The sequence below is a fragment of the Lemur catta genome, chromosome 4 (assembly GCF_020740605.2).
Source record: "Lemur catta isolate mLemCat1 chromosome 4, mLemCat1.pri, whole genome shotgun sequence".
Taxonomy (NCBI): Eukaryota; Metazoa; Chordata; class Mammalia; order Primates; family Lemuridae; genus Lemur; species Lemur catta.
The window spans coordinates 10,324,097-10,343,876 of record NC_059131.1 but is presented as its reverse complement, the minus strand read 5'-3'; the positions used below and the strand labels follow the sequence as shown (position 1 = coordinate 10,343,876).

At 36.3% G+C, this 19,780-nt stretch overlaps 1 protein-coding gene across 1 annotated transcript in view; it reads left to right on the top strand.

Annotated features, from left to right (window-relative positions):
• NBAS (NBAS subunit of NRZ tethering complex) overlaps nt 1-19,780 on the top strand; it is a 319,324-nt gene that overhangs the window by 74,364 nt on the left and 225,180 nt on the right. The window contains exons 15-21 of the mRNA XM_045549061.1: nt 258-515; nt 1,244-1,369; nt 4,340-4,491; nt 5,724-5,864; nt 6,117-6,195; nt 10,438-10,542; nt 10,914-11,050. Of these exons, the coding sequence (XP_045405017.1) occupies nt 258-515; nt 1,244-1,369; nt 4,340-4,491; nt 5,724-5,864; nt 6,117-6,195; nt 10,438-10,542; nt 10,914-11,050 (998 nt within the window). The remainder of the gene's footprint in view (nt 1-257; nt 516-1,243; nt 1,370-4,339; nt 4,492-5,723; nt 5,865-6,116; nt 6,196-10,437; nt 10,543-10,913; nt 11,051-19,780) is intronic.

The following is a 19,780-nucleotide window of genomic DNA, read 5'->3' as shown; positions in this document are numbered from 1 at the left end:
GACCATATTAATGACCTCTTATTAAAACAGGCTTTAATTTTGGAGTTTGGGAGGTGATAATATATGTGCATGTTTCTGGAGCTAATATGTGTAATGTTTGTCATTGGGTTCCTTTGAATTCCATTGTTAAGCTGAATCACAGGGCTGACGTAATGAATCAAACCAGAGAAGAATTAAAAATGTGTTTTCTTTCATTAACTCTAAAAAGTTGTCTTTAGTTCCTCACTATTAATTTCATATATCCTTTTTCAATTTAGTGTGAGATTAAACTTGCCCCCAAACGATCTCGTTTGGAGATCAGAGCTGGAGAAGAAGATGAAGGAGAAGAGGATTCTGATTCTGATCACGAAATATCTGCCAAGGCTCGCTACTTTGGTTACATCAAACAGGGCCTTTACCTAGTGACTGAAATGGAGCGATTTGCACCTCCGCGGAAACGCCCGCGGACCATTACCAAAAACTACCGCCTCGTGAGTTTGCGCTCTACCACTCCAGAGGAGCTGTATCAGAGGAAGGTGAGACAGTATCCTATCGCTGTCAAATTTGAAAGCATCAAGATTTTATTTTATTTTTTTGAGAAAAAGCTAATTTTTCAATAAATGAAGAAATTTAAAGAGGGCAATTGGATCATTAACATGCTAGAAATGTTAGTATTATAACGCTTTTGAAAATAATGCTGGTATTTGTACCTAAGTAATCAGAATCAAAGCTGTCGATAAGATGTGAATTCACTTAGACTGATTATCTACTTTGTGGCATAGCCTGTTTTTTTTGCCACCCTTCTTGTGGCCATCAGCGCTCCCTTTATCTGTGTTGAGGTACAGCTGTCTACTCAGACTCCAGATGGTGAGGGAAGGAATGCAGACTTGCTTTCTAGTCAGGGACTTGCCTGGGAAGCCAATTATTTCCAACAGTGAGTGTTCACGTTGTTTGTGCTGTTCATGACACTGCAGGAGCAGCACGGATAACTGCAGGAGTCGGGCTGTGGCACTGTTGGCCTGGTTTCGCCGTTGTTTTACGCTACCAATGAGAGCTTTGCACCTTTTGTGTTTCATCTTTAGTGTCTAGGAAATGCCTAATCTATTTGGTCCTCAGAATGTCTGTGGGCTTCTTTGTGCCACAACACACGGGAATTTATAACATGCTGTATAGGTCGAAAGAATTATAATCATTCATCGTATCTTAGGGACCCTGTGGATAATTCGGTCATGTAACATTCCTGTTTCTGTTTCCTTGTCTAAAGATTGAAAATGAAGAGTATGAGGAAGCCTTGTCTTTGGCACATACCTACGGCCTGGATACTGACCTAGTATATCAGAGGCAGTGGAGGAAATCAGCGGTCAACATTGCTTCAATTCAGAATTATTTGGTATGTGTGAATGTTTAGGTAACTTGGTAAAATTCATATTCATGGAATATCTTTTGATGATAAGTCTTCATTTTAGAGAACTTTACATTGCTGACTTTTCTACAGCCAATAGAGTGTGTTTTTCTCACCTGGAAAAATTATCTTGTTAGATTCTATTAGCCCCTATAGCTGGACTTTGTTGCTGAAGATGTGGGAACAAATATTCGCTGATAAACCAGCCAGCTACCTGGCCTTGGCCTAATCCTTTCCCTTACTGTTACACAGTCAGCTCTCTTCACTTACATTAGTCAGGGTCTAGTCAGGAGCCAGAAACCACATTAGTAATTGGAACAGGGAAAGTTTCAATATGGAGAATTATTTTCTAGTAACCAGAGATCAACTATAAAGGGGTAAAAAGAACTCTAAGAAATACCCTAGGGCTGAAGGAACATACCCCTGGAGGGAGCAGACCTGGAAGGGGGGCCTCCTCTCCTAAGTTGGCATTCAGACCTCACGGGGCCAGGGGTGGTTATAGCATGTTGGATGGTAGAGAAGTTGTCTACATTGCCCTGGGCCAAGGCTGGTCCAAGGGAATGTGGCATGAATAGGAAAGCTGGACACCTGCAGTTAAAGGACCAGTGAACTGAGGTGGGGGCGCAGTCAGAAGCCCCCAGGGACTGGCAAGCAGGAAACCCCCCACCAGCATGCATGCAGCCCAAGGCTGGTAGATAAATAAGGAACCATGGCCAGGACTGGAAAGAAAAAGAATCCCTACAGCTGTAGATGTGCTTCCTATAGCTCCCAGTCTGGGAAACTTCCCTCTCAGGTGCCCAAGAGATTCACTGGGAAAGAATCTGCCCACGGGAGTGCTGCTCAACCTCAATGGGAAATTGTCCACGGCAAGAGGAAGGGGGACTAAAGCACCCTTGGATTTTCCCCACATGTCTTGTTGGCTGCCAAGCCATAGGAGCAAGAAGAACCAAAGCACATCAGAGCTAGGAGCCAGAGGCTTTTCCTTCACAGTGGTCTTCTGGTGTCTTCTACTGCCAAAACTTAATATCTTTTCAGCTGCATGTGAGAAATGCTGTCACATAGCCAGCTCTGAGGGGAAATTTGGAGCTGAGAGGCAATATATAGATAAGTGACATATTAAACTTGCCAGATACTTCTTCTTTGCTTGAATCCCATGATTGGTTACTTCCTGCTACCTGCCTCCCATAGTTTAACTTGTCATGTAACCTTGTCTCAGTCAGTTTGGGCTGCTATAACAAAAATATCATAGTCTGGGTGGCTTAAACAACAAAAATTTATTTCTCACAGTTCTGGAGGCTGGGTAGTCCAATATCAAGGTGTTGGCCAATTTCGTTCCTGGTGAGGGCCCTTTTCCTGGTTTATAGATTAATTCCTTCTTGTTGTGTTCTCATATGGCAGAGAAGGGGGAGAGAGAGAGAGAGAAAGAGAGAGAAAGGAAGCAAGTTCTCTTAGGTCTCTTATAAGGGCACTAATCCTATCATGAGGGCTCTACCCTCATGACCTAAGTACTTCCCAGAGGTCCCATTTCCAAGTACCATAAGGACTTTCCAGTCCCATAAGGACTGTCAAGAGGTACAGGAGAGACATAAATGTGGCCCTTGCTGTTAGGGAGCTTATAATCTTACTGAGAAGTCAGGCTTGATTCTTAAAATAGACATGACCATCCAAGAACATTTCAGATAAAGCCCTAGGAACCCAGAGAAGGTAGTGATCCTCATAGACTTGGTGATTATCTTTATGCAGTGAAGATGTTTTGACCAGAGCTTGAAAGGATTTAAAGTGGGCCTTCTAGAGTTAGAAGGGAAGAAGGCATTCTTCACAGGGCAATTGGTATGAGCAATTTAAAAACCATTGAGCAAGACTCATGTCATACTGGACTCATTGAGGCCAGTGACTAAATCTGTTTTATTCACTGCTGTATCCTTGTGTCTAGTTCAGTGCCTAGTATACAGTAGGTGCCTGGTTAGTATTTCATAGCTATATGAACTCTGTGTTTGCTGGAGCTGGTATTTGACAACAGTGAACAATAGGAAATATGATTGGAAAGATATATTGATTTGGATTTGGGAAAATGTTGAAAGCTTGTGATGAGTTAGGTCTTTATCCATGTTGTGGATTTTTGTCTGTGGAAGTGCAGAGGAAGATAATGTAGAAGAGAATTGGAGAGGAAGGAGAATAGGAAACCCTGCTAGGGGCAAAAGAGCTCCTACAGTGTCCCAGGTATTATGTATTGATGATTTAGACTGGTATCGAGGCTGCAGATATGGAAAAAGGGAAGTCAGTTAAGAGACACTTGAAGAAAGAAATGATACAATGGAATGTATAAAGGAGCATACGATATGAGTCAAATCTTACTTCAGGTTTGTAACCATGGCAGCTCTTTCTAGGAAGAGTGCAAGTCAGGGATTTTGAATGGAGTTGAAGGGCAGAATAGGCCCTTGGTCTTTCCAGAGAACAGCATTACTTAACATTTTATGATTAAGTTATCATCTACATTCTGCAATACATCTCATGGTCAGATATATACAGAAACGATGTATTATGCCTCACTAGTTTTATTTCAAAGGTAAACATGCTTATTAATTGCAATAGGACATATCTTGCCTTTCTGCTTATATTCTACTATATTATATAGCCAAAATGCAAACCAAAGGCAACTATAGAAGTTTGGAAAGATACTTTCATATATAAAAAAGAGAGTACTGAGCTTAGTGTTTTAGTGTGGCTTATTACAAGAAAGAAAGCAGTTGGAATCACAGTCCTTGCATCCAACTGTAATCACCATTAGAGAATTAGTTATTTTTCTGTTGAGCTTCTCTAGCAGCTACCTGTAGCCAAGTTCTTAAATAGCTATAATACGTCAGATATATAACTTGATAATTCTAAAGGCAGTTGTTAGTTGCTGTAAGATTTCATGGGTTCTTTAATGCCTCTGTTTTGTATTTTCTTTGTACTTAGAGTAAAATAAAGAAGCGATCTTGGGTTCTCCATGAGTGTTTGGAAAGAGTTCCCGAAAATGTGGATGCTGCGAAAGAACTGCTTCAATATGGATTAAAAGGCACAGACTTGGAGGCTCTTTTGGCAATAGGGAAAGGAGTGGATGATGGCAGGTTGGTTATAGAAAGAATTGAATTCAAAGTAAAGGTGACTTTGTGAAAACTTTCAAGCCGAGACATTGGACTCGGTAGACTTTTCTTTATTTAGGTTATCGTGTAATGAAGCAAGTTGCCTTTAATGAATGCTTTCTTATCTGAGGTCACTGCTTTCTTTCCTTTAAATGTTTGCATGTGAGAGTTTGGTGCTGATGAAACAGCAGGTTCTACAAATGTTTATTGAACACTGAACATTTCTCAGCTGGAGCTTAACACACTTACCTGGCTTTGTTTACTAGTCAGATGAACCACCTTAGGCAAATCTGAGCTTCACTTTCCTAATTTGTAGAATCATACCTTCTTCAAAAAATTACTTTGAGTGATTATATATCTTATGAAAGCACCTTATAAACTTCTAAGCACCATTCAAATGCCAGTTAATAATGATAATGTCATAAAGTTATTTGACAAGAGCCATTGCTTATCAGACAGAACTTCTTTTGAGATATAAATGTGAGATTATATCTGAGAAGTAAATAATTAAAATGAGATTGACATTTATTATCATCTTAAGACTTTAAATGGAAGTGATTCAAATAGCAAACTATGGACATTTTCTGCACGGGCTGCTTTACACTGGATGAATATAATTCCACATGTTTTCCAAAATAGTTTTCATTTTCTATTTTTTTTTTTTTTTTTTGAGACAGAGTCTCACTCTGTTGCCCAGGCTAGAGTGCTGTGGCGTTAGCATAGCTCACAGCAACCTCAAACTCCTGGGCTCAAGTGATCCTTCTGCCTCAGCCTCCCGAGTAGCTGGGACTACAGGCATGCGCCACCATGCCTGGCTAATTTTTTCTATATATTTTTAGCTGTCCAGCTAATTTCTTTCTATTTTTAGTAGAGACGGGGTCTTGGCTCTTGCTCAGGCTGGTCTTGAACTCCTGACCTAAAGAGATCCTCCCGCCTCGGCCTCCCAGAGTGCTAGGATTACAGGCCTGAGCCACTGTGCCCGGCCTTCATTTTCGTAATTTTTAAATTTCTATCTGTGATGATTACTGATGACTTTTTGCCTGTCCAATGAATATAATGTATGAATCACTTTGCTTACAATGGCAAAATTTTTTTTCAAATAATTGTTTTTGTTCCTATGGAAATCAATAAAAATCAGGAGAAATAAAATAAGAGAAAGCAGCTTTTCACTACATTAAATTAAAAAAAAATAATCAAATAGATTTTTTTCCTTGCAGATTTACATTACCTGGTGAAGTAGACATTGACAATATTTCCTATGAGGAGCTTTCCCCACCTGATGAAGAGCCTGCCAAGAATAAAAAGGAAAAAGAGCTCAAGAAGAGACGAGAACTACTTAAATTAGTGAACTTTTCAAAGTAAATGATTTATCGCTATTCATTTGATAATTTCTTTAAAATAACTTGTCATTTCAGTGTGTTCTTTACTAGTGATAATTACTCTAAATTATTTTGGCAGCTTAGATCAAATGCATTTACTGTTATGGCCCTTGTGCTTTTGTATACTGTTTCATGAATTTTGAACTCAATGGAATATTAGTCATTTTCATTTTAACACCTATAGAAATGTACTTCTGTGCAAGTGTGGTCTAATGTAGTTATTCAAAACAGGTTGACACTGGAACAAAAGGAACTTTGCCGTTGTAGACTGAAATTATTAACCTACTTGGATCGACTTGCAACATATGAGGTAAGGAATAATTTTTATCAAACCAACTATGTTCATTTGATCTGTCATTATAAGTGCTATTGCTGCCCTAATATCTGATATTCTTGGTCTTTAGAACTACTTATATGGGAAAAATTAATTTCTTACAGAAGCAAATTCTCTTTTGTACTGGTTTTTGTAAAAATTAGAGATAGTAAAAGATCAGAAGTTGTTTTGTTAGATTAGGCAATAGAAGTGTTTTAGCCATTTCAGTGCACCTATGTTTTCTAGATTTACAATCCTTTTCATTTACTTTTATTTTATATTTCAATTTTAAGGTAATAGCCCATAGCTGTTTTCAGTATCAGATTTTAGTATACACTGGATTTTAATAACCTTAATATGAATATTTCTGATTCATTTTATTTTAATTATTAGTGGGTTGAATTTAATTGATTCATGTTTGATCCTAATTAGGGCCAAAATTAGACACTTGAAGTCAAAAACAATATACTTCATATTTGGGTCTTTAAGGACACAAACACAGATGTCCCCATGTTGGACATTTCAGTAGCACTCTGTACTGCAAGACCAATTTAGATATTGTTAGAGGTGTAAGTAGAAATGAGCCACGTTTTTATTAACGTACATAGTTTAGATTGCTTTTTCTCATGACCCTCATAGCGGAAGTTACCCAGGTTTTAAAATAAGTTTCTCACTACTGTAGTCTACGTCCCTTGGAGAGTACTTCCTCCGTCTGTGTTCCTCCTCTCTTCTGTTAGCATACTTCTCTAGGCGGTTGGCACTGGCATGTGGTAGGCATTTTATGTCACATCTAATAATGTGGTGCTCATCCCAAGAACTTCTGAGCTTGCAGGCAAAACCAAAAGCCTTTCATTCCCCTATCCTGCTAATATGATTGAAATGTTTCAAACAAAATACTAAAAGAGGAGTATTTCTGTGGTTATTAGAAAACATTGATGGTGACTATACCATTACCTGTAAACAAGTCATGAAAAATTCCTAGTAGTTTTATTTATAGACACAACTATTTTGACTGTTGGATGGTCATATTACTTTAAAGCATATCTCTTTGCTATGTCTGAGTTCTGTGATATTTTGAGGTAATATATAAAATCTCATTGTGCACTATAGAAGTCTGAATAGATATATTTTCTACTTAACCTTAGTTTCACTGATGATATCTTTTAAAAAGATATCTAAAATATTCATAGTTTGACTAATTTTCTTTCATTATTCTTTAGTTATTGAATTGCTATTCCCCATATAACAGTAGTAAATACATTGTAATAGTGACATTTCAAGTATTTTTTGAGCCTACTTTTAAACATTAAGCTAAACCTTTGAAAAGTAGGTGAATTTAATGAATTTGTTGAAACTTGGGGGGCCAGGTGTGGTGGCTCAGGCCTGTAAACCTAGTGCTTTGGGAGGCCCAAGCTGGGAAGATCACTTGAGGCTAGGAGTTCGAGACTGGTTTGGGTAACATAGTGAGACCCCCTCTCTACAACAAACAAACAAATTAGCTGGGCATGGTGGTACACACCTGTAGTCTTAGCTACTTGGGAGGCTAAGGCAGGAGGATCGTGTAAGCCCAAGAGTTCAAGGCTGCGGAGAGCTATGATCTTGCGTCTGCTCTCCAGCCTGGGCATCAGAGCAAGACTCTGTCTCTAAACAAATAGACAAACAAACAAACAAACAAACAAACAAAACCCTTAGTAATGAAAATATTCAGATATAATGGTTATCTAGTTACATATTGGTAGAGATAGACACTGCATTTTAATAAGCAAGGACATGGCTTATTTTGTTACTATAATAAATGAGATAAAAAATGAATTCATTTAAATTTTGTATGAGTACCTATTAATACTATATACCAGATACTGTGCCGGTGCTGGAGGTAGAGCTATGAACAAGGAGCAGTCTTCATGGAGTCCACATTGAATAGGCATTAGGTGATGATACTAAAGGTGTGGATACTTGACAAGTGAGCATAATGAAGAAGAGCATCAACTTCTTCCTGGGGATGTCTGAGAAGACTATGTAGGAAGTAAGATTTCAACTACCCCTTATAAAAAGGAGGGCAGATTTCAAGGGCTAGGAAGTATAATAGGGGGGCTGCTAGAATGGAATCTTCACAAAGTCAGGGGTTTTGTCTTGTTTGCTGCTATATCCCCAGATCCCAGAATGGTACCTGGTTCATTGAGGAGCTCAATAAATACTTGTTGAATATTTGAACCAGTATGTAGTAGATACCAACACATTTGTTGAGTATTTACTATTTGTTAGCCATTTTCTTATATACTTTATTCAAATTATTTCCCAACAATCCTTTGAGGCAGATATTATTATCCTCTCAATTTAGGGAAGGTAAGTGATTTGTCCAAACAAGTACGAAGCAAGAACTCATGATCAGGTCTTTCGATTAGTAGCTTATGCTGACAGTCGGTGTGCTGGATAAAGTCCTGGTGGCTTGGAAGCAGATGGCATGCTCCTGAGAAAGTCAGTCAGTCAGGGTATCTGCCCCACAGGCTGGGGGAGTGGGGGTGGCACAGAACAAACATGAGAAGTATGGTTAGAATGGTTTGTGGCCAGGTTTGGAAAGGCCTCATGCTGTCTAAGGAGTTGAATTGACTTTTTGTCAGAGGTTGAGCAAGTTTAGGAAAAAATGAAAAGTGGGGGAATGGAAACAGTGGCTGTGGGCACCTCTTTCTAGAAGTTTTATTATGAAGGAGAACAGAGAAAATGGTGGTAGCTAGAGGGGGTATATGAGTTTAAGGGTGGTGTTGATAATAGAAGGAGGAAGTATAGTTTCTATGCTAATGAGAGTGAACCAGTGGAGGGATGAAGGGGCATTTACTGAATGGAAGAAAGGGGTTGAAGAATTGTTGGACTGCCGCTTAGTAAATGAGCGGGAAGATTAGGGGCAGTTGGTGACAGACTTGGGTGCTGGACATTGAGATATTCCAGACAGTGTCTTTGGGTGATGATAGAAATCCAGAGTTTGGTCATGGGATGTCTAAGTGAGATGAAATAAGGGAAATAATCGTTGTGGATGAGGAGTGAAGGAACTGAGAACATTTTTAAAATGCTTTCCTTCTAGTGGTTTCCATGAGTATGCATTAAAGTCCCTTTTTCCCCCTTTTTGGCTGTTTCTCTGTCTACTTTTCAGATGCAGATTCCTGTTTTCTTGCACATCCTTTAAATGATGTTCCTTGAGGCTCGTTTCAGCTCATACTACTTAATATCTCTTGGAATCATAGTCCCTTGTGTATTAATAACTTGACATTGTATATGTCTAACTCAGATGTTAGTCTGGAACGCCTGACCTATGTGTTCCCCTGCTCACTGGGAAGCTCCTTTTAGATGTGCTATAGTACCAACCTCAACTCATCTGCAAGTGAACCTCTCAACTCTCCACCCTCCTTCCCTCACCCCCTCCAGACCTCCTCATTCTTCTCTTTCTAATCTCAGTAAATTAATTCAGTCAACAGATATTTATTGGCTATTTTTTATGTGACAGGCAGTGTGGTAAGAATCTGGGGTTCAGTATTAACCATGAGTCATACATTGTAGTGAAGAGACCTACTCTCTCAATCGCATGGCCAGTTCTGCTTTGTCTTTTGTGTTTCAGCTTGGGGGCCACTTCTGGGAAGCATTCCTTGTCCTCCCAGAAGTAGTTGTGGCACCCTCCTATGTGTTCTCATTTACCTGTTTTTATTTGCCTATTTGTCTTCCCTATGAGATTTTAAGCTACTTGGAGGGGCAGGGAAAGTGTATTGTTCATTGTATCACCAGTGCCTGTGAACAGTGCCCCTAGCACATAGTGGACACTCCATGAATATTTGTTGAATGAATGAATGATTCAGTCTGCGTTTTACATAGCTCACTCTAGCAATAGTAAAATTAATCTAAAGTTCTCATACAGAAGGGACAGGTGCTTATAATGTGTGGCCATATATAACTGTTGCTTATTTGTTTTTACCGGGTGGCTGATTTTGGTTGTCTTCTTGTAATTAACTTAATTTTTACTGCCTATTTCATTTACTTCCGAATTAAAAAAAAAAAATCCAGCATTTATTAATATGGCCCTTTTCAAAATAAAGGCAGGAATGCAGATGTAGTACTTTAGTTGACAATTGATAGTTGAAATTAATTAATGTAGGCCTTATTTATTTAGGCAGGCAGAGTTATAAAGGTTTTTAATATTTTCTTGTCACCCTTATTTAAAAGCCTTTTCATTAAATCACTGTTTCCCCTCAGGAAATCCTAGGAGTGCCTCATGCATCTGAACAGAGATATGATGCTGAATTCTTTAAGAAGTTTAGAAATCAGAATATTGTTCTCTCAGCAAGAAATTATGCTCGGGTAATTTCTTTTTTATAAATAAAATAATTATGGTTATTAATGCTCTCTAAATCTTTGAGCTGTGTAGTAAATGTTATTGCACACATATACTATTACATTTCCTTTTTTGTTATAATATTAATAAATGTGGAGGAAATGGAGCAATATTTTTAAAAAATTTTATTCATCATTCTGAGTTTTAAAAAGAAATAATTTTTGTAGTATTAGATTGAGAATCATGATAAAAGGCTAGGAAAACCAGTAATATTTCAAAGCACTTCATATCAGAGCTGCATAGAAAAATTAATTTTAAGTTTTTAATATCATCATATAAAATCACTCTTTTATTTCTAAGGTTCACATTAGAAACATGCCCCTTGCTTTTTGCACAGGAAAGTAATGTACAAGCCCTAGAAATCCTATTCACTTATCATGGCTCTGACCTGCTTCCTCATCGTCTTGCGATTCTCTCCAACTTTCCAGAGACCACATCTCCGCATGAATATTCTGTTTTGCTGCCCGAAGCTTGGTATGTGACTGTATTAACTGAATTTTACCTTCTTTCTAAATAATAATTTTTGTTTTATGCTGAACACCTTAAATTAAAAAAAAACAGTAATTTTAGTGCAATCTACTTAAACTTTATTCCCAATAGTAAAATTATTTCCAAATTATTTTTAAAGGATTTTGAAACTAAAATGTTTCTGGCATAACAAGATCACTGTAACTTAATGAACACAAACTTTCCATTTTTTGGAAAGCTTCCTGATTTTACTGCTGTGTACTCAATATGTACTGTTTTCTGGTTAAGAACAGTTTTTGGGATAACAATATGTTTGAATTGTATCTTTTAGAAATTGAAGTATAGTTCTGACAATATTAGGTGGAAAGTTGCTTTGCTTGACAACCCTTTCTTCATATGAAATTCTAGAGATACAAAGACAAAGGGGAAAGCAAAATACCACTTTACCACTAGACTGACACTCCTAGTCTCAATTCAAGGATATTTGATCATTGGGTTGTAGCATGTGACATCGACTCTAAGCCAATGTGGAACCATTGAGTATGTCCCCACTTGGTGATCTTCCAGACATAAAGCAAAGAAGACATGAAGAAAGAGTTGTCAAGCAAAGCAACTTTCCACCTAATATATTTGCCTCAATGCATAGCGCAAAGCATGGGCAGCCCATTAGCCCCTGGCCTGAATGGCCCCTGGGATAAGGGAGGAGTGTGGAGGATACCTTGCTTAGGTCATTTACTAGAGACAGAAGGCAAAAGAATAACACGACACATCTGTTTGTGAGATCTTTTACATATGGTAAACTGGCCCACTAGTAAATGTGGCTCAACCATTAATTGCATGATTTATCTTTTCTGAATTTGAGTTTTATTCATCTTTAAAATGCATTGACAGTCCCTGCATTGCTTACTCACATTGGATATTTATAGTAACATATGCATTGCTAAATATGAAATCTACTTGTAAACTGTAAAATACTGTAAGGGATTATGATAGTTCTGACTGAAATCATTGTTTGCAGTAACTTTAGCTACTAGAAACTTACATGTTAACAGATATTATTGACGTTGGGGATCATTTGGCTTCCTCATTCCTCCCCTGGTGCCTCTACTCTGTATCATATTTGTAGGTTTGGGTATTAATGATGATGGTCAATATTTATAGAGTAATTACTATGTATTTGGCACATACTTATATCTGGTTTTCACATAATTTTGATATTATCTCTGTTATTACAGAAAGCTGAGATTTACAGTTTTAGTAGTATGGTAAAGTCTATATATGTGCAGCTGGGATTTGAACCTACATTTATTTAGAGTTGTGGGTCAGTAAGCTCCAAAAATGTTATAAACTCCTTATTTTGCATTGCTTTTACTACTAAAAAAAGCAAGTCTTTGTTCTGATAAGAGTGAAGAAAAAGAAAAAGCCTGGGATGCCTTTTTCATTTTCAGATAATTTTGATCTGTATAGTGAATGATATGTAAATTGTGTTTTATAAATATATATTTATGAGTATTTCAGAATATAATTCTATCTATTGTTCCTTGCCTCTTTGCAAAATGAATCTAATCTGAATGGAAATGACTTTTTTTACTCTAAATTGTTAGTGTAGAGTAAGAGGCTACTGTCTCTGAAAGTTTTTTTTTTGAAGGCCATTTCTCCTTAGATTTGAATGCATTTATCATTCTTATTTTCTGATGATTGCTCATATAAGCATTTGATTTTAACTGGAAATTTTAGAATTGGTTTGCAAAATTATTGCACAATGCCCAGCGCTACACTGTCTTTAATGCCCTGTGGTTCCTCTGCCACAAGAACCGGTTTAAATTGTGATAAATATTATATTGTCATTTATCCGAAGCTTGATCAATCAATTTTGATTGAATTGAATTCTGTGATTATGATGGCTGGGAAACTTCTATGGTATGTGCTATTTTTGTGTTTTATATTGTCACTTTTAAATTATTATGTATATTTGACATTGATAGAATGTGACCAAGTTTTGTGGAGCTTTGAAATTACATTTTCTGTCACAGGTGATGAATCTTTTTATAGCTACCCATTCTCAGCTTATCAGTGTTATAAAATGTTTATACTTTATATGCCAGTTGGCTATTTTAAAGTACAAAGGTGACATTTCTTACAGTCTTTGTTAGCTTCCACAATTCATGGTAATAGAGATTTTCTGTAACAAGAGGAGATTTAAAAAATATTTTTTTTGGTGCTTATGGTACATTTCAGAAAGATTATTTAGATTTTTAACTTTTACCTCTTTTTCTATTTTACTAAAACAGAAATGATGAATACAATCTAGTTTAAAAGGTTGTATTTTGGGCCGGGCGCAGTGGCTCACGCCTGTAATCCTAGCACTCTGGGAGGCCGAGGCAGGTGGATCGCTCGAGGTCAGGAGTTCGAGACCAGCCTGAGCAAGAGCGAGACCCCGTCTCTACTAAAAATAGAAAGAAATAACCTGGCCAACTAAAATATATATAGAAAAAATTAGCTGGGCATGGTGGCGCATGCCTGTAGTCCTAGCTACTCGGGAGGCTGAGGCAGGAGGATTGCTTGAGCCCAGGAGTTTGAGGTTGCTGTGAACTAGGCTGATGCCATGGCACTCTAGCCCAGGCAACAGAGTGAGACTCTGTCTCAAAAAAAAAAAAAAAAAAAGTTGTATTTTGAACAGTTGTCTGTTGGAAAAAGTGTATAGCTTAGGGGTAAGAGTGCTGACTATCCGTTAATAGTTGCCCAGATTTATGATCTTGGTCAAGTTTCTTAACTGCACTTAAGTTTCCGTTTTTTTTTTTTTTTTTGAGACGGAGTCTCACTCTGTTGCCCAGGCTGGAGTGCTGTGACGTCAGCCTAGCTCATAGCAATCTCAAACTCCTGGGCTCAAGTGATTCTCCTGCCTTAGCCTCCCCAGTAGCTGGGATAACAGGTACATGCCACCACACCCGGCTAATTTTTCTATTTTTAGTAGAGACAGGATCTCTCTCTTGCTCAGGCTGGTCTCCAACTCCTGGCCTCAAGTGATCCTCCCTCCTTGGCTTTCCAGAGTGCTAGAATTATAGGCGTGAGCTACCGTGCCTGGTCATATTTCTTAACTGTAAAATGGGGATGATTATAGCACTAACATAGGTTGTGAGAATGATTAATGAGTTAATATATACAAAGTACTTAGAATAGTGCTTGGCACCAAGTAAGTGCTACTTTAGTATTGGCAATTATCATTAATTTCTGTTTCACTTATTTGTCTTATTGTTTGTTTCCCCTCTGAAATGTCAGTTCTAGGAAGACAGGGATTATTGTCTATTTTGTTCCCATCCTTATCCCCTAAACTTAGAATAGTGCCTGGAACATTGTAGACATTCAGTAAATACTTGTTAAATGAATGAATTAATGAATGCTAAGGCTTTGGCCTTATATACTTCATATACTTATCATTTTAAACTGCCTTTGGAATAATTTTATATTTACAGAAAAGTTGCAAAAATAATACAGAGAATTCCTGTATACTATTTGTTTAGGTTCCATTTTCTTCTTATATATATAACTGTAGCACATTTGTCAAAATAAGAAATGACCACTAGAGTAGTCAGTTCTGTTATAATGTGACATGTGCATTCCTAAAAGTCACCGCACTATGCAGAATTGTTCAGTGAAAACCACAGGGCTTATGGGAAAAATGGGGTTAGTGGCACTATATTCAAAAACTTTGTTCATGGGGACAAAGTTAGGAACCTAATGTTAAATGGTTAAGAAATACAAAAATTCTAAAATATGGCACTTTACCTTGAAAAAGACCTGGAAAAGACCTTGGTTGTGGAAGGAAGTGTCAAAAGAGTTTCAGCTTGTGAGTTACTGGGAAGTGGAGGAAGGATGGTGATCAGAAATGTGATGGAAAGTTGTAACACCGGATGTCGGTGGCAGTGGCTCTAAGGCACTTGCTGAGCTGAAGTAGCTGGTAGGTGTTTGAGGAATATGCGTGTACAGGGAAGCCAAAGTGGCTTGGTTCAGTGGGCTGCAGTCTTCTCTGTTCACCTAATGCTTCTTGAGTATGAAATTATGCATCGGCAAATGAGAAATTGCTGTTACACTTACGTTGTTTCCTAATATATCAATTCATTGGAACAAATTTGCATTTTTAAAACATTATAGCAGAACTTACTGTATAGTACTATGAGCTAAGTACAGATTTATTTGGGTTTAGCCGTTTCTGTTTTTTTTTTACCTAATGTTCTTTTCCTGTTTGAGGATCCAATCCAGGATACCACATTGCATTTAGACTCCATTTACTTTTAATATATGGAAATAAATCCTGTTTTTCTGTATCTCATGGCAAGGAATTCTTTGACACTTATATGTTTATTAGACAATGATAATTGATACTCATTTATATTCCTGGATTAACTCCAGAATCAATAAGAAAATATTGAATTATATTTAGTATATTTTGTGATATTATAGTACTTAAAATACTTTATAGTATAAGTGGTATACTGTTGATAGAAATAGATTATATAGAGCACCATACTCTTCTCATCATCTATAAAAGCTGTTACTATAGTAACTTGGCAATTTGTTCACTTGTAAATATCTAAATTTAGTTAGATTATTTAGTGCTAGAAAGTTTGACTATGAAAAGCATACTGTAACATGTAAATGGACTATAATTGAGTGAACTATGAAAATGTGTTTTAGCTGTTTCCATTTTCCTTTCTGAATTTGATTGTATGAATTATCTGTTGACTTTTAATTATTCTGCACCTTTAGTTTCACAGTAATTTATGTAGCATATCATTAAAGATAAAAATGGAGTGGCTGAGTGAACAATTTTAGGTCACCAGTGGTTTAGATCACATAGGATGCCAATCTAATCTTATGTCAGTATATACCTAGTCCTTATCTTTAGAAAGTGCTGTTTTCTTAGAACACAAGAAGCACATTCACCTGCCCACAGAAACCTTGCAAAACGGCATGATAAATTGTATGACAACCCCTTTGGCAGAAGCATCCTTCCCCATGACCTGTAGACCTAGGACCTTCTCGTGCTCTGCTTGCTTTGACTGATGTGTTGGGCGCTTGCACTTTATTCCCTTACTGACACTGGATCATTCCTGCTTTGCTTAGGCTGTGTCCCTGTTGAGCTCTCTGCTCCACCTGATAATGCAACAGGAAATACAGGGGCTCTAGGAATTTCCCCATTTCCATTTTTCACTGGGAAGTGTCATTGGGTAAAGAAGTATTGTATTCTTTTCTCCTCATTAAGGCATTGTTACTCACCCAAAGTAGGAGGCCTTCTGGTGACCAATTTGAAGGATATTTTTTTGTTTTCAAAGGTTGTAGTATCTTATAGGAAGTTTTTTCAAATAACAAGACTAACACATATCTCCTAAGAAAGTTCTGTGAATATAGTATATGCATGCAATGACTGTTGGTAACTGTTGACTGAATAAGTATAAGCAGATTTGGAAAATCCAAAGATTGATGTGGCAAAGTAAATGAGATGCAGTCAAAAGCATTCTCTTTGGAACTGAATTTGGAAAGTATACCTATCTTTGACTTTCTTAGACTACAAGTATGGAGATATACTAATTTTTTTCTACAATTCTGTTCAGAGTGAATATATTTTTGTGCATTCATGAATCTCATTTTTGGCTTTAAATATTTTTGACTGTGTTAAGCATAGGGACCATAAGAGCCATTTGGCCATGATACATTTTTAACTTTATTTTTTTAAAACATTAATTGTAAAATACACAGAACATTTACCATCTTAACTATTTTTAAGTATAGTTCAGTAGTGTTAAGTGCATTCACAGTGCTGTGCTACCAGTCTTCAGAGCTCTTTTTATTTTGCAGAACTGAAACTCTATACCCATTAAATAATTTCTCTTTCTCCCTTCCTCCTAGCTCCAGGCAACCATCATTCTGTTTCTGTCTCTATGAATTTGACTTCTGTAGGTATCTCATATAAATGAAAATACAGTACTTGTTTTTTGTCACTGGTTTTTTTTCACTTAGCACAATGTCCTCAAGATATGGTACACATTTAGTGCAATTAATATTATTATTAAATAAGATTTAGAGTAGTTTTCTACCTGTGGGCCATGTTTCTGTTTATGCTGTAAAACTATTTTCTAAAGGAGGAAGATGAATTCTAGTTTGAGATGGGAGGTTACATCATTATTAGTGCCTGAATCCTTATGGAGGATCTCTTCTTCAATTTTTGGTGATGAATGGAATATCCAAACTGAAAGGAAATTTTAATATGCCTTCTAATTCTTTGTTTTACAACTGTTGGATTTGAATAGCCAAACATGGAGACTTTTTCTGTTATTACAACAGCATAAAATTTATGCCATAAAAGCAAAACATCAATATTCTTTTTATTAAAATTCCCAGTAGAACTAAGTTGATTTAGGTCAGATTAATTTATCCTGTTTCTTAAATCATTAATAAAGAATTTACCTTTAAAACGATCAGACATCATGTTCCAGTTCTTCACAACTGAAAGGTAGATAGAGGTCTACTTTTTACTATCAGTTTCAAATTGATGATATTTTGATGATGTACATTAGTTTGTGGTTTTTTCAAAATGAAATAATTTGAACTATTTTTTTCATTGCAGTCAAAGTTGATTCTATTAATAGGAATCTTTCAATTTAGAAGGTAAATTATCTTTGGTTTTCTGTGTTGTTTTTTTTTTTTTCTTTGAAAAGCAACAGAAGACAGTCCCAGAATCAATTACTATTGGCTTAGTTTCATAGTTTTTGGCTATTCCAGAAGGTTGTATCCCATAAGAAGCATATTAATGTTTCTTGCAAAACAGATGTTGATTTTTGAGTTTTAAGCCTTTTTTGAATAAAATTTATAACTAATCATGAGTATACTTGAAACTGATTTAAGAATTAAAGTATTTTTAAATCGCTTTATTTCATTTCCATTGAAAGAAGAGTTTAAATAAGATGTATGAGTCATATAAGGTTTTGTGTTATTTCAGTAAAAATATAGGGAATATTTGTTTTCCGTATGAAGGCATTATATTAGATTGAATAGGTGGATACAAATATGATTCACATGTCATTTCTGTTTATAGATAAATTGTAACCAAGAAGAGAAGATCAGGAAGATGAGGTATAGATACAACTACCGTAAAATTAAAATATAATATGTGTTATATGAGGAATATAGATAGGTTTAGAGATGGGAAAGGTTACTTTCTGTTACAGAGGGGGTATATGAGGAAAGCCTTCTTGGAATTTGTAAGATTTGGATCTAGGCTTTGAAAGTTGAGTGTGTTTTTAATGTTGGAAAGTTTGAGTAGGAAAGAGTAGTCTGAATAAATATCTAATCTGAAGTTGTTCACCTACTCAGTCTTCACCTATGTCATTGTTTATTTAGAGAGTACAACAGATGTTCCCAGTTAGTTGAAATGAATGAGTGTAGAGGATTTCCAATAAATAAGTATAAATCTCTTTTTACTTATGTTTTATGTAGCCTAGTCCTGTTCATAAATATTTCTTTTTTCTTCCCTGAAATTTTTTAAAAAGCAATTTTTATTGGATATTCTAGTCCCATCATAATTTTGTTGTTGTAATGAAATACTATCACTAAACCGTAGGCTGGATGATGAAATATTTATGGAGGGATTAGGGAATTGCATTTACTTTTTTGATCCTCCAGGGTAACATAAAAGTCTTTCTTTTTCCTTTAAAATTGAAAACCTGATTAGTTACCTAATCAAAATTCAATTCCCCTATGTGTAGTTTATTTCTGAGCTGCTATGAGGAAAGAAGAATAAAGTGGTTTTGTATTTTGGGTTTGGAATAAGTATTTGGCCTTCTGAGATGGCTGTCTGAGAAGAGTACATAGAGTACTTAACAAAATGGGCTATGTTGCCAGTTTGTGAGTTGTGTCAGAGAAGAAAAGCCTAATATCCTTACTTGGGAGCAGGGTCTGGGTCTGGCAGTAGGGGTAATTGGTTTGCATGTTCCTGGTAGATCTTGACGGAACAAATTCTTGTCTTCCTTTTTTATTTAAAGGACAAAAAATGGGGTTAGGGTAATTTCTCTGATTAAGAAGGTGTAAATGATTATTATTTCAGAGTAATTTTTCTAGGCCTTGGAAGTATGTTGATACTGATATTTGTTATATATCTGGTACTGTGAGACGTGCTAAAGAAATGAAGCTGTATTGATGAATTCATTCATTTTCTTTTATTCAGCAGACATTTCATGATGGAGTATATATAGAACATTTGTTTTTTAGTTTACAAACCAGTTTTATGTTTCACATGTAGCTCTCATAGCATGTTCATGAGATAAGTAGGAAAGGGACTGTACTACTTTTAGGACAAAAAGTTTGAGAAGCATTAGTGAAATATGTCTTGAAACGGAATTATTTTAGTAAATGATTTTAATAGCATTCTGTTTTAGTGTGAATTTAACTATTGTCAAATGTTTTTAAAATGACTTAATACAGCTTAAAGATTCTATTTTCATTTGAAAGTAAGAAATTCCATCTTGAGAGATTGTGTATTTTTTTTTTAACTGATGTGGTCTCCTAAGAAGATGCTGTCCCTAGATTCAGCATTACCAAGTAATACCAAATGATACTCTATGGAGATGAGATTTTTCTTTTATTATCCATTTTCTTACAAACTTTATGTAGCTTGACCAATAATTTCAGAACATGTGATCCTTAAGTAGATTATAACATCTTCTGAATGGTTGATAGGGA